The 14,940-nt window shown below is 45.3% G+C and overlaps 1 protein-coding gene across 2 annotated transcripts in view; it reads left to right on the top strand.

Moving 5' to 3' along the window:
* Positions 1-14,940, top strand: part of LOC138613578 (receptor-type tyrosine-protein phosphatase beta-like) — a 42,652-nt gene continuing 27,712 nt past the window's right edge. The window contains exons 1-9 of one of the 2 annotated variants that reach the window (XM_069687287.1): positions 1-288; positions 2,480-3,579; positions 6,056-6,344; positions 7,610-7,927; positions 8,751-9,014; positions 9,642-9,905; positions 10,161-10,436; positions 10,566-10,832; positions 13,547-13,813. In XM_069687287.1, coding sequence (XP_069543388.1) covers positions 264-288; positions 2,480-3,579; positions 6,056-6,344; positions 7,610-7,927; positions 8,751-9,014; positions 9,642-9,905; positions 10,161-10,436; positions 10,566-10,832; positions 13,547-13,813 — 3,070 coding nt within the window. In that variant the 5' untranslated portion in view covers positions 1-263. Of the gene's footprint in view, positions 289-2,479; positions 3,580-5,504; positions 5,571-6,055; positions 6,345-7,609; positions 7,928-8,750; positions 9,015-9,641; positions 9,906-10,160; positions 10,437-10,565; positions 10,833-13,546; positions 13,814-14,940 lie in introns of those variants that run through there. The other variant, XM_069687288.1, reaches the window with a different exon arrangement.

Genomic DNA, 14,940 nt, shown 5'->3' with positions numbered 1-14,940 from the left:
GCAGAGCCAGGCTGATCCACATTCAGTCCTCCAGGTGTCTCTGGGCAGATCCCAGCCCCCACCTGCCGCTCCATGCTCGTCTGGCCAAACTGAGCGATTGCAGCAGAGCGCCGGCGTGGAGTTGCTACGGCAACAATGGAGCATTTGGATTGGCTGAGACTCACCTGTACCTGAAGAAACAGGGAGCACGGGCGGTGCTGGGAGCAAACCTGCAGGCTGCAGAGTGGAGAAGGTACGAGGTAGACTCAGGAGGGGAGCAGCAGATGACGCATTTATGCCCTCAAACAGGTGAGAGGAAGTCCCCGTCGTTCTCCCGTGAATGTATGTGACTAGTGGCTTCCTGAGCAGGCTTTGGTGCTTCACACCTTCAGTTCCTTCACATTTCCAATTCATGTGTTCATGCGGCGGCCATTTTCCTCTGATGTCAGACGTAACTTGAGACTTTGTCCTCTCAGCTGCTGTTGTATCTAAAGCCCTGAATAAAAAGGAGGTTTCAGATTCTCCACGTTAACGTGATTGAAAACATCCGGAACAAAGCAGCATGATAAAGGTCTTGAAACTTCACACCCTGAGAGACCTCAGAGGAAAATGGCCGGTGTGTGAACAGGATGAATAGCCAATCACAATTTTCCACATCATCTAAAATGGACTGTAGTAGAGCCACACCCCCTTTCCCAGCTAATAAGGCGACCATGAGATGAGAGGTTTTTGCTGAAAAATTGTGTCATTAAACGATTTATCATTATTTTTTATAATTGATCAGTTTTGGAAGAAGAAAAAGAACCAACAGAGAATATTTAAAGGGGGGGGGCTGTCCCCATAACACTTTGTCCTGGATCTCTGGACAGACAGAAGTCTTTGGTCAGACGATCTCAGTTGTCTGACAGTGTGATATGGGGACAGCAGTTCTGTGATGTAGGAGGGGGCCGATCCATTAAATGCTTTGTAAACAAACAACATGATTTTAAAATGAATTCTGTAGCTAACAGGAAGCCAGGTCAGAAGTACAGAGACTGGATCTGAGTTTGGAGATGATGTGGAGCTGCATGAAACTTACTTTTACTGCATGATTGACTTTAATCCTGAGTCAAATATGACTCCTAGATTTTTTGCATGTGTTTTAATGGAGGGTGCCAATGAGCCACGATGAGGAGAAACAGTATTTGTCAAATGCTGCGGTCCAAATAAAATAGCTTCTGTTTTGTTCTCATCGAGCTGAAGAAAGTTTGCAGCCAGGATTTGATTTCTTGAAGACAGTTCAGTTACAGTTAGCATGCTAACAAACCTTCAGCATGGTGTCAGACAGTTAGCATGCTAACAAACCTTCAGCATGGTGTCAGACAGTTAGCATGCTAACAAACCTTCAGCATGGTGTCAGACAGTTAGCATGCTAACAAACCTTCAGCATGGTATCAGACAGTTAGCATGCTAACAAATCCTCAGCATTGTATCAAACAGTTAGCATGCTAACAAACCTTCAGCATGGTATCAGACAGTTAGCATGCTAACAAACCTTCAGCATGGTGTCAGACAGTTAGCATGCTAACAAACCTTCAGCATGGTGTCAGACAGTTAGCATGCTAACAAACCTTCAGCATGGTATCAGACAGTTAGCATGCTAACAAACCTTCAGCATGGTATCAGACAGTTAGCATGCTAACAAATCCTCAGCATTGTATCAAACAGTTAGCATGCTAACAAACCTTCAGCATGGTATCAGACAGTTAGCATGCTAACAAACCTTCAGCATGGTATCAGACAGTTAGCATGGTACCTGGTGAACAGAAGGAAGCGAGTCAACGAGTAGTGCGCTGAGAGATGAGGACTTGCTGTGTGTCGGTTCACTGAGTCCAGCAGGAAGAACGTCAGCAGTGTACTTCCTGTCTCAGTGTGAGCCACACGCGGGATTCACTTCAACACACACACACACACACACACACACACACACTGATAGATGTGTGTGTTTTAATACAGTAACACACTGATCCAAACAATGAGCATCTCCATCATTTGGATGTCAGTTTGGATCAGAGAATGACTCAGAGAAAATATGACCAACATCCTGAAGACGATAAAGACAAAACAACAACAGGGACAGAGGATCAGGTTACTTTAATATCACAGCTTTCACTGTTACGCCACTTCCTGTTAGCGCTGTCAATTTGAGATTTGCGAGTGGCCACTGGGGGGGAAGTGGAACAAGGCTGAGCGGCAGGCCTGATGTTCCATGAATCAGACAGCAGCACAAAGACACTAACCCTAACCCTAACCCTGATGACAGCTAATACTGATGTTTAAGAAGGAGTTACACCTGTAACTGCAGTTCTATGAATTATAGGTGCTCATCAGAGAGGGAGAAGGAGTAACACTGAGGGTGGAGCGGGTGGAGATTTGTTTCAGGCTTTAAGCTAAAACTGAGTAAAGTTGTCTTTAAATGTTCTTCTTCATTAACGCATCACTCACATGGTCTGTTTTTCAGACATGTCTCCTGCCACCACCATCTTTTATTCCTCCACCTATGAACCTCTGGATCACGCCATCACAGTTTCTGATGAACGGTCAGTAAACACAGTAAACTCCCACAGAGCCTCGGAACATCATGGATCAATACCTGACGGAGCATCAACACATGAGAACGACATCAGCAAACCTCGACCCAGGAGGTCAGAGACGCCCGTCCTCCGTCCTTCAGCCGTCACAGCAGCTCTAAACGGCAGCCATGTCTCCTCCAGTCTGGCTGTGTTCACCACTGAGAGATCCACAGAGAGTTCAGAGGCCAGGACTGAGACCACAGCAGACTCCTCCTCCTCCTCCTCTTTCTCTTCCTCCTATTTCTCTTCTTCCTCCTCCTCCCCCTCCTCCTCTTCCTCCTCTGAGGTGGAGTCGACTGAATCTGTGACTCTGGTTTCATCGATGGATTTGTCAAAGACGATCAGGACGGATCTTCTCTCCTCTGCTGGTTTCTCTGACTCACAGTCAAACACAGTTTATACGACACATTTATCTACTGACCAGAACATCACACGCACTGCTTCACCTGCCTCCATCACAGCTACACCTCCTGCAGGTTTGACATCTACATCGGTCTTTGAGACGGATCCTCCTTCGAGCCCTCAAGCTCCGCCTATAACTTCCCAAACGTCCCTTTCCGTCTCCTCCACGCTGCCGACAGTCTCTGCAGATCATCCACTAAACTCAAACAGCACCACTGATGCTGCTCCACCCACACCTCCATCAGTCAGGTCGACGTCGACAGGAAGGATTAGAATCTGCACTCCAACAGCCCCACGTACGAGTCAGACAAACACTCCTACAACCACAGACAGATCCTACACAACCCCTGGATTAACAACCACCCCTGGAACTACAACCACACCCTCTACAACACCTCCAACTACTGAATCTTCAACCACAACAACCGCAGCCACCATTACTACCCCCGCTCCAACTACAGCCATTACTACAACCATCAGAACCACAACACCCACCTCCAGTACAACACCGCCTGCAGCAACAACAACCAGGACACCCACCACTCCTCCTGAGACTACGCCTATACCTCCAACCTCCACCACACCTGTAAGTACTTGTGCTGCTCTCTTTTGAAGATAGATAGAAGTTTAAGGATCATTTCCTTCAGTGCCACATAGCTCCAAAAACAGAGTACAAATAAGAGAAATAGAAAAACAACAGTGAGAATATAAAATATGAAGTGTTTGGGTTAATGCCAAAGAGACAGTAGGCAGGAAGTGATGGTGGCAGTTCAGCTGTTGTCCTGTAGTGAGGGCTTCTATTGCACAACATTATGAATTATTAAGAAACAGATTCTGTCAGATTCTGTCGCTCCTGATGAAAAGAATTATTGCACATAGTGAACATAATATAGCCAGATATTGAAGGTGTTATTGCACATGATGATAAAAGTCCCTTTTGCGCTCCATTTTTCCTCCTGCTGAACGGGGAGGAGTTACACAGTCTGATGGCCACAGGTAACGTATACTATACAGCATATACAGCATATACAGCATATACAGCATATACTGTATATACTGTATATACAGTATATACTGTGACAATCCGGATTTCATCCCAAAGGATTGCACGCACACACACACCCCTGATACACCCATTTCCACAAGGCACTCACGGATTCGTCCCTGGCTCGCGCCACCTTTCAAACCCACTTCCTTATTTCCCCGTCAGTGTTGAGGAGGGAAAAAAGGCAGAAGCAGTGCGGACGGTCGGACAAACGCTCATCTTACCGATTGAAGACAGTAAGGTCGTGTAATCCCTTATGTATGTTTCATTCACCGTCGTCATCTGTCCTCCGTCTGAAATAACCCTCCTGGATCACACCTGTTACGCTGTTGCTCGTCAGAACCAGCATTCACAGCCGAACTGGATTACCCATTTGACCAAGCCGGACTGACTGAAGTAAGAACCCATTATTTTTGCCTGAAAGGTTTTTTTCTGTTTTGTTACTTGTTTTCTTTTTACTGAACTCAAACTTTGATTTGAAAAACTGAACTTTATATTTTTTTAGTTTGGAGATACATTTTTTTTTGGACATAAACAGAAGAGTACAGAAAAGAAAGAAAACCCGAAGTGTAATTTTGAGTTGGACTGTTTCATACTGCTTTGTGGAGTTTGGGATTGTGGGATTTGTTGTTTTGTGCTTTATTGATTTGCAACTGAGGAATTTGAGCTTGTGTTGTTCTTGCCCGGTGGGGCTTTGTCATTTATTGTGGGTGTACATTTTATGTGTTCATCCATTGTGAGGTTTGATTCAGACAAAACTGACTGACTTATCTTCAGTGCCAGGAGAGAAACCTGGCTGGCACCCCAAACAAAATAAAGCAAAGACACCAAACGACAAACTGTCACAATACAGCATACATGATATACAAATGAAAGTCCTGTTTAAAGTGTGCAGCAGTGGTTCAGGTGTTTTTACTGTGCAGGTTGGTTCAGATGAAAATAACTGTTTCAGCTGTGAGTTTGTGAGAGTGACAATCTTTAGCATCTTAAGCATCTTTAGCAGATGAGTGTGGATAGCTCAGGTGATCGAACTCATGCAGATAAAGTATGAATATATGTGCTCCAGGCCCTGAGGCTGCTTCCTGGTCAGATAACTCGTATTGAACTGAAACAATAGTTGGTTCTGCTCCGACTGATGGAGCTGTGTTTGAAGCTAAAGGTCACAGAGAAAGTCTTAGGTGGGCCGGAAGGAAAGCAGGGTGTGGTGGGGGTCTGCAGGGAGCCGGTCTGACTCAGAGCAGGCTGAAGGTCTGCAGAGTCCGGGCTGTGTGAGAGATGTGACAGCAGCTCTCTCCTCTCCTAAAGGGGCTGAGGAGCTGCTGCTGCAGGCTGAGAGGATGTAGAAGTGGATGGAGTCACTGTGACGAGGTGCTAAACCTTCGCGTGTGCTTGTGTGTCCTTGGTATGCCAGCCGAGCCGGGGATGTTTCGTGTTTCTGTTTTGCTGATTGAACAGACGGATTGAATTCAGAGGCCGTGATGCTCAGAGGAGCCACATGTTTGATCCTCGGTTTGTGTTGGAGCGTAAGCCAGGTGAGTTAATCTGTGTCTGGTTTCAAATGGCTCTGGATCATTTAAACCCGACTGATTAAATAAGATCAGCATGAAATATATCACAGTACAAATAATAATGCAGTTAAAAATTAGAGTACATAGGAGTTAAGTTTAAGGCTGGTTTAATAAAGCTCTCAGTTTACTGTCTGAGCTGTCCTCTAAAGACCACTTCACTATGGCTGACTGCTTTATTATAAATCATTAAATAAAGATTAAATATGCAGCTGTGAACTAAAACATTCAACAGAAACTTTAATAATTGTTTTATTTAAAGTTGAAATATTTCAGCAGTGTGTAATGTGTTACATATATAACCACTTTTTCTCTCCTTTACTGCTGAGAGGTTATTATTTTATTCCATTAGTATTCATTAGTATTAAATGGCCCCCTACCAAACTGAAAAAACATGAAGAGAAGAGGAAGTACAGACTGCTCACCTGTCGTGATGTCACTTCCTGTTTCAGGTGTGGTCTACTGAGGCTTCCCGCTGCTCTGCACACATCACAGAGATCAGCTCCGGCTCAGACTCAGCTGTGGTGAAGTTCAGCACCGCCGGTCTGTCCTGTAACTTCACCATGTTCACTGATGACCCCCCGGCTGACCCCCGGTCTGACCCCCCCCTCTGTGACCAGGACGGAGAGGCCAGGAGGAACTACACCTGTCTGATACCTGGCCTTATACCTGGGACTTTGTACCGCTTAACTGTGATTTCTAGGAAGGACGGAGAGATGACCAATGCGTCAGTGCGCACAGGTGAGAACCACAGAGGTCGCATGAGACTGATGACCTCTGATGACCTCTGTATGTAGGAAAAACTGATATAACAGGAAACTGTTTCCTTAGGTGTCGCTCTGACTAACCTTCTCAGGTAGCACAGCTCTGTTTCAGTTCTTCTTCTCTGCTCTGAAACAGCATTTACCTGTGGCTGCCATGATGCCTCCATGGTGGCAGCACAGAGCAGCTGAAGAAGAGATTTTATTTATCAGGTCAGTGATGGGCGGGCAGGTCACATGACTCTGCAGTAGACACAGGCAATGATGAGAACACAAAACCCGGGTCGACACGCTAATCTCCACCCCCTTTCTGGCGCGATGCTATGACGCACTTTGAAGTTCCGCTCGCTGTCGTGTAAATACAGAAGATCAACATACAACGGCGAATTTGTCTTCTGTTTCAAGATGCAACAACACTGGCAAGACAAAATAAGGCGCATTTGTGACGTCAAATGGTGACGCAGCAGAAAAGAGACCAACAGGAGGATACTTCACTGGCAATGGGAAAAGATACAATCGCCATTTATTAGCGGGTCTTTCCGGGTCTGAAAAACCAGCGCCAACACGCTAATTTTAGTGGGAAAGGGTATAACAATGGTCTTCATCTCCCTTCAAGTGTTTGTTTCCATAACCCCCTCCCCCCTCCTAGCTCAGATTCACCCCCCCTCCTCTCCCCCCTTCTCCCCCCTCACTTCCCTCCTCTCATTGTTTTAGTGCAGCGGATGCAGGAAGCTGTTTTTAAATGACACACTGATTAGAGAGCAGTGGAGATGGATTGTATAATATTACATTACATTTTAGTATATAACATTACATATTACATTATATTATATTATATTGTATTGTAATTTATCACATATTATATGACATGACATGACATCATATTATACTATATTATGTTATAGTACATTACATTACATTACATTATATAATATTATATTATATTCATTATATATAGATCCCAATCTCCACCCTAAAGCCTGAACTGCTGTTTGAGAACTGCGTAAAAATGCACAATGGGACACACATGGGTGACACATGGGACACACATGGGTGACACATGGGTGACACATGGGACACACATGGGTGACCCATGGGACACACATGGGACACACATGGGACACACATGGGACACACATGGGTGACACATGGGACACACATGGGACACACATGGGTGACACATGGGTGACACATGGGACACACAAACATGGGTGTTTGATTAATCCCTCTTCCTTCCTGTCTCAGACCCAGTCGGTCCGGCTCTCCTGCAGGTGGACCAGGTCCTGGACCAGGACCAGCTCCAGTATAAGGTCCAGTCTGAGGTTGTCCCTGGTTCTGCAGCTCTGCGGGTCACCTGGTCTCATTCTGCAGGTCATGTGGACTGGTACCACCTGATTCTGGAGGACAACAGCTCTGGATCCACCTTCAGCACCAGCATCACAGGCTCTGCTGCCCCCCAATCCGGCTTCACCTCCCTGATCCCCGGGACTCTGTACACCGTCAGCTTGGTGGCTAAAGCCGGGAACAAGAGCACCACACCTGTCTACAGGTCAGCTGCTACAGGTGAGACACAACACGGCCACAGGTGAGACACAACACAGCTACAGGTGAGACACAACACACCTGTTACAGGTGAGACACAACACAACACACCTGATACAAGTGAGACACAACACACCTGCTACAGGTGAGACACAACATGGCCACAGGTGAGACACAACACACCTGCTACAGGTGAGACACAACATGGCCACAGGTGAGACACAACACACCTGCTACAGGTGAGACACAACATGGCCACAGGTGAGACACAACACACCTGCTACAGGTGAGACATAACACACCTGCTACAGCTGAGACACAACAAACCTTCTACAGGTGAGACACAACACGGGGACTTACAGTGATTACAGTGAATAACTAACTAACAGTAACTAACTGTAACTAAGCTACATTACTACATCACGCTCGTTAAAGGAAACCCATGTCCTTCAAAATAAAAGTGCAGCATTGACTTTTTGCCTAAACCGCACACATCTGCGACCCAGAGAAAACAGCTCCGCGACCCAGTTTTCTGTCCCGACCCACCGGTTGAGAACCATGGGTATAGAGTAGCTTCCCCTCGTCCAAATATGGTCACTTCTGGCTCAGAGACAGCCGGATGGTGAACTCGAGGCTTGAATACAGCCGTCACGTGTTTATGTCCACTTCCTATGTACAGTCTATGGATTAAACACGTTAGCTACTTTAGCTATCTTCAGATGTGACAGTGACACTGACTTCAATCTGTGATGGCTTTTTAACAATAAATACCATAGTTACCAAACAGGCAGGCCTACCTGAATCTACCTGTAACCTGCAGATCACCTGTGTGTCCCTCCTGCAGCTCCCTCACCTGTCCTCGGCCTTCAGGCAGTGCCCTCGTCCTCTCACAGCCTGGGTGTTTCCTGGCGGGGGGGTCCAGGCCGGGTGGAGCGGTTCAGAGTTCTGCTGACGGGTGAGGACAGGGCCCTGCTAAAGAACGTCACAGTATCAAACACAACGACCTCAGCTCACCTGGACGACCTGCAGCCCGGGACCCTGTACACCATTACCGTGGTAACAGAGGCTGTGGGCCTGCAGGGCTCTGCCTCCACACAGGCCGTCACAGGTAGGTATTATTGGATGCTTTTGAAGCTAGCAGACCGTCAGAGACTAGCTGTGAACTCAGAGGAGCATTTAGCAGCTGAACAGTATCAAGAGGAGGAGACCAAACACAGAGCGAACAAGCTAACAGAGGAAACATTACACTGAACACACACATCACTGCTCGCTCTGTGGCTGCTGGATGTTCAATATAAGCACTTAATAAGAACAAAATAAAACATCAAATTAAAACGAATTAAAAAAACAGCAACCTGCAGCTTTATTCTGAAGGCCCGACGTTCTGAACGTCCTTTTAAGGAGTTCCTGAAGGTCCTTTTTGGAGGAAGTGTTTTCATCCTGTGACACTGAACATTTTCAGCTCAGATGGTTTCAGTCTCTTTGTAGCTTTTTGTTTAATTTTCAAGCTCAGCTGTTGTCAGATTATTTAAGGCTCCTCCCACTTTCCTCTCTGTAGACTCCCCCACTCAAATGCTCCCTCGGCCGAAATTTACTTATGACTCTGTTAATTACTTTGTTCTTAACTCTTCAAAATATAACTCTGTGAATAACTCTGTTTCTGCTCAGATGTTTGCTTGTCTTTCAGAAATACTTCAGTGTGTATATAATATGTCTCTCTGTGACCCCCCCTCAGTCCCAGCAGCCGTGTCACACCTGACCCTGGACCACAATGGCAGCTCCGGCAGTCTGCAGGCGTCATGGAGGTCACCTGAGGGGGGGGTGAACTTTTACCTGCTGACTCTGTCTGCTCTGGGATCAACCCCCCAGGAGCGCCACCTGCCTCCAAACATCACCCAGCAGGTGTTTGAGGGTCTGATGCCTGGACGCAGCTACGAGCTGAGAGTCAGGAGCTCAGCAGGAGGACGGAGCTCAGAGAGCAGGACCAGCAGGAGGACAGGTACCAGACCAGGTTATAGATGTAAACAGGAAGGGAACCTCAGAAATACCTGTCCACTGACATGTTCATGACTGACGTGAAACTAAAGAGGAACACCCCAACCAGGTGTTCATCTTAAGCAACACCTTGTCTGGGTCTTTGATTTCATGTTTACATTTAACATCCTGCCCTTTCAGAATAAAATCTCTCTCCTGATGGAGACCTGTTTTTGACACCTTTACAAAGTTTAAAGCCCACCTCCTCTTCCTGTTTCAGTGCCTGAGCGGGTGTCAGCTCTCTCCCTGTCTCCGCTCAGTGAGGGCCGGGCTCTGAGGCTCAGCTGGTTGCCCCCCAGAGGAGACTGGGAGAACTACAGCGTGGTGCTGTGGAATGGCTCCGTGGTTCTGCTGAACCGGACCGTCAGTAAACTCAGCTCACAGATCACCTTCTCCGCTCGCAGCCTCGGCCTGCTGCCGGGCCGCCTCTACCAGGCTGAGGTCACGGTGCACAGTGGCACTCTGGGTAACACGGCGACCTGCCACGGGCGACTGGGTCAGTCCATATTATTAGGTTTTATTCTCGAACTATATGAAACAGAGTTTTTAAAACGTAAATGACGTAAATACATTAACTGTTGTATATGAAAGAGAAGGTGTGTGACATGATGTGATGTACCTGCAGCCCCCGGCCCCGTGCAGCAGCTGCTCATTCGTCGTGCCGATGAGTCCGCTCTTAGCGTGCTCTGGAATCGACCCGATGGTGAGTGGGACGGCTTCACGGTGACACTCAGACAGACCGACCCCCCCTCCCTGCTGGACCAGAGGGTCCTCTCCTGGGGGGCCACAGACTGCACCTTCAACCTCCTCACCCCAGGACGCCTGTACACCGTCACCGTGATGACCAACAGCGGCAACCTGACGAACTCCGCCTCCGTGACGGCACCGACAGGTAAGGGAAATGTGACCAGATGACACGTCACAGAAGGATTTAGAGTCTGTTAAACAATATAAACGTTTGTTGTCTGCTCCTCTCATACAGAACCAGGTGTTCATAAGCAGGCTACTTTAACCTCCTCACTCAGGGGTCACAGAGATGTTTTTATTAGAAAAAAAGGGTGTAATAAAATAAATGTAATGTAATAAAAAGTGTTAGATTATTGAATGACACGATAGTGTTATAAATATTTGAAATAAGCCCTTTAAGGTGAGCAGGGGTTTGTAAGATCGCATCTAGTCCTGTTCTTGGTGGTAGACTGAGAAAAGATGGGAATGGTTTGAACAAAATGTCGGACCTGGAAATAACGGAAAAGGTTGGAGCGTTGGAATTTAAATTTGGCGTAAAGGGCATTAAAAGTGGCAAAAGTGCCGTCGATGTAGAGATCACTGCTTTGGCTGGGAGGAAACCATGATTGTTACATATCGGGCCACAAACCGAGAAATCCTCCAGATCCTGACAGCTGAAGTTACTATAGCACATGATGAGTAATGTTTGGGAGATAAAGGAAGCTTGGCAGTTACTAATGCAGGGAGCGATGATGACAGGTGTTCGCTTCTGAGTGGCACCAATCAGCATTCGGGGTTTGAATCCAATAAACTTTTTTATAGGTTTGCCGCCCAGTAACAGAACATCAGATTGGGCAAGGCCAACCTGCCCTCTGCCCTCTGAAGAAGCACCTCGCGAACCCTGGGATGTTTGTTAGAAGACTGGGATGCTCTGAAACAGATACAGAAATCTGGGCTGTATGTTCATCTTCACACGCACAAGTTTGCCTAATAGGAATACATTTAGTGCACTTCACTTTTGGATGTCAGTTTTCAGAGTAATCATTAAGACCAGAAAGCGTACGGGTGATATTAATTCCCAAATATTTAAATCCCGACCTAGAGAGAGGAAAGAGCAAGGGCAAGTCTGTTTCAGCAATTTGGAGGGCTGAGTTGTTGACTGGAAAACATTCACTTTTTGAAAAGTTTAAATTATAACAGGAAAAAACGCCAAATTGATGAAGCATATTCACAATGTCAAGGGCACATGACACAGGGTTTCAAATGTGTAACAAGAGGTCGTCTGCATATAAGGACACTTCTAATGTAATGTTCACGTCCCATTGAAGTGTTGTGATGTTTTCAGAGAGTGGCCAAAGTAAAAAGGAGTGGGCTAAGAGGGCATCCCTGTCGCGTAGCCCCTGACAGTGGAAAGGGCTAAGAACACAGTCATTACTGATGCTCTAGGTGGGGCATATAACACTCAACTCAGTCAGACGCCTTCTCCACATCCGGGGAGACCACCACCTCGGGAGCCCCCGAGGATGGGGAGGAGTCGACGACACCAAGGAGCCTGCGTATGTTGGTAAAAGAATGGCGACCCCTGATGAAGCCTGTTTGATCGGTGGAAATTATGTCTGTCATAACAGTGTCCAACCTAGTGGCAAGGAGCTTCGCTAGTATCTTTACATCTCCGTTCAAAAGTGATACCGGACGATATGAGCCACATTCTTTAGCGTCTTTGCCAGGTTTTAATAGAAGTGTTATCGTGGCCTCTGCTAACGTTTCTGTTGAGGTTAGACGGCCGTGGAAAGAGCTCACTATGTCATGTAGTCCATCAACGAAGTTTGCAGGGGCTTGATTGATTCCTGGATTACTGTGCCCATGTCTTCCTTGAGGCTGGAATGTCGTTAAGCTAGTTCCGTAACCAGTTGGTTCATGGAGAGAGAATCCCCAGATTTGCCACCATCTGTGTTGTCTGTGGCATTAGCAGCTGCCGCCATGGTCGCTAGCTTGCCAGCTAGGTCAATGTCGGCTCGCGTGGCAGGATTTTTTGTGTTTGTTTGTTTTTGCGGCTTAGAGTTGCTCATTTCGTTACACTTAGAGTTCATAAACTCAACTCTTAACTATACCATAAACTCTTGATGAAAATGTGTCAGTTATTTGTGTAATTAAGACAATTAGTCGGGAGCTCCTCTACTACATCTTCCTCCTTCTGTCAAACGGTTGAGGACCCAGATGCAAACTGTTAAGTATTTATTTAAACAAAAAAAAGGGCAGAAGGCAAAACAAAAGGATTACTGATTAGAGGAGTCCAAGGCGGGCAAACAAAATCCAATGGCAAAAAAGGTCCAACAAAACAGGCAATAAATAATCCAAATAAATCAGAAGGTGTAAAAACCACAGAAGGAACAACGGAGAAAATCCACATAGGCAACACTGAGATCACAGAGAATAACACGATGGCTGCACATGGACAGACGAAAACGAACGAGCACCGGGACATGGGAAGACAAAGACTCAATACACTGGGGAGGTGAAACTAATCGGCCACAGGTGAGACAATCAAGAGAGCAGGTGAAAACAATAAGGGCGGGGCACATAATCCAACAGGCGGGAAAATACACAAAGGCAGGAAGTAACACAAGACAAAACAAACATAGGGCAAGAACTACAAAATAAAACAGGAAACACTAAAAACCAAAGTCAGGGCTGTTACAGCAGAACTCCAGGAGATAATCTCTAAACAATGAAACACAAATTAATTACATAACTAAACAAGACTTAATCAAGACAAGAACACAAGATATTAAAAACTAAACTTAACAATAAAACTCATGACACCTTCAATACCAAACCGGAAGAAGATTAAGTCTATTTAACGTCTCTACTTCCTCTCAGCTCCAGCTCAGGTTGGCGGACTGAGGGTCTCTAACGGCGGCAGCACCGACAGCCTGCAGGTGAGGTGGAACCGAGCGTCCGGAGACGTGGACTCATACAGCGTCCTGCTGGTCCACGACAGCAGTGTCATCAAGAACCAGAGTCTGGACCCCAACTGCACCAGCATCCAGTTCACCCTCCTGAGACCTGGAGCGCTCTACAGGGTGGTGCTCACCACCATCAGGGCCGGACACGCCTCCAGACAGAGCGTCACTGAGGGACGCACAGGTTGGCTGGGGGGGTCTTTTCACTATAAACTGATGAACATAAGATAATGTAGACTTAATTGATCCCCCTTTGGGGGAAATTCACTTGTTAACAGCTCAAAGAAAATACAGGGTAAAACAAGTGATGGATGAAAAAATTGACGACAAGAAGACAATAAAATACAACAATAATATGAATAATAAATATATACACCATGTACACCTTTCACTTATTGTGGATGGTTAAGTTTTTGTACAACAAAATTGCACCACCTCAAAACACACACGGTGTGTATCATGGTGGTACGGCTGATGATAAGTAAAGTGACATATTGCTGAATAAATAACAACACGGTACTGATGAGGTAATGAAGATGCAGAAGTATATGTACCAAAGTCTGATATTATAATATAACAATATAGATATGCAGAGGTAGATAAACAGTGCAGTAGCTGCCATGGAGTGACTGGTGGGTGAGTTACAGAGTGTTGTGATCAGACACTGGTGCTGATGTTAAAGTGTCTGACTGCAGATGGGATGAAGGACCTGTGGTAGCGCTCCTTCTTGCAGGGTGGGCGTCTCAGTCTGCTGCTGAAGGAGCTGCTTAAGGCCCCCACAGTCTCATGCAGGGGGTGAGAGGGGTTGTCCATGATAGATGTCAGCTTGGCTAACATCCTCCTCTCACCCACCTCCTCTATGGAGTCCAGAGGACAGTTCAGTTAATATATTTAAATACATTAGGTTACATATTACATTACATTACATTACATTACATTATATTATATTACATTATATTACATTATATTATATTATATTATATTATATTACATTATAATATATTACATTACATTACATTACATTACATTATATTATATTATATTACATTATATTACATTATATTATATTATATTACATTATAATATATTACATTACATTATATTATATTATATAACATTATATTATATTATATTACATTATATTACATTATATAACATTATAATATATTACATTACATTATATTATATTATATTACATTATATTACATTATATTATATTATATTACATTATAATATATTACATTACATTACATTACATTACATTACATTATATTATATTACATTATATTACATTATATTATATTATATTAC

Source organism: Semicossyphus pulcher, unplaced genomic scaffold, assembly GCF_022749685.1.
Source record: "Semicossyphus pulcher isolate SPU_LCO1_2020_fin unplaced genomic scaffold, fSemPul1.0.p SCAF_8, whole genome shotgun sequence".
Taxonomy (NCBI): domain Eukaryota; kingdom Metazoa; phylum Chordata; class Actinopteri; order Labriformes; family Labridae; genus Semicossyphus; species Semicossyphus pulcher.
Note: the sequence above shows the minus strand (reverse complement) of the source record. Positions and strands in the feature narration are given on the sequence as shown.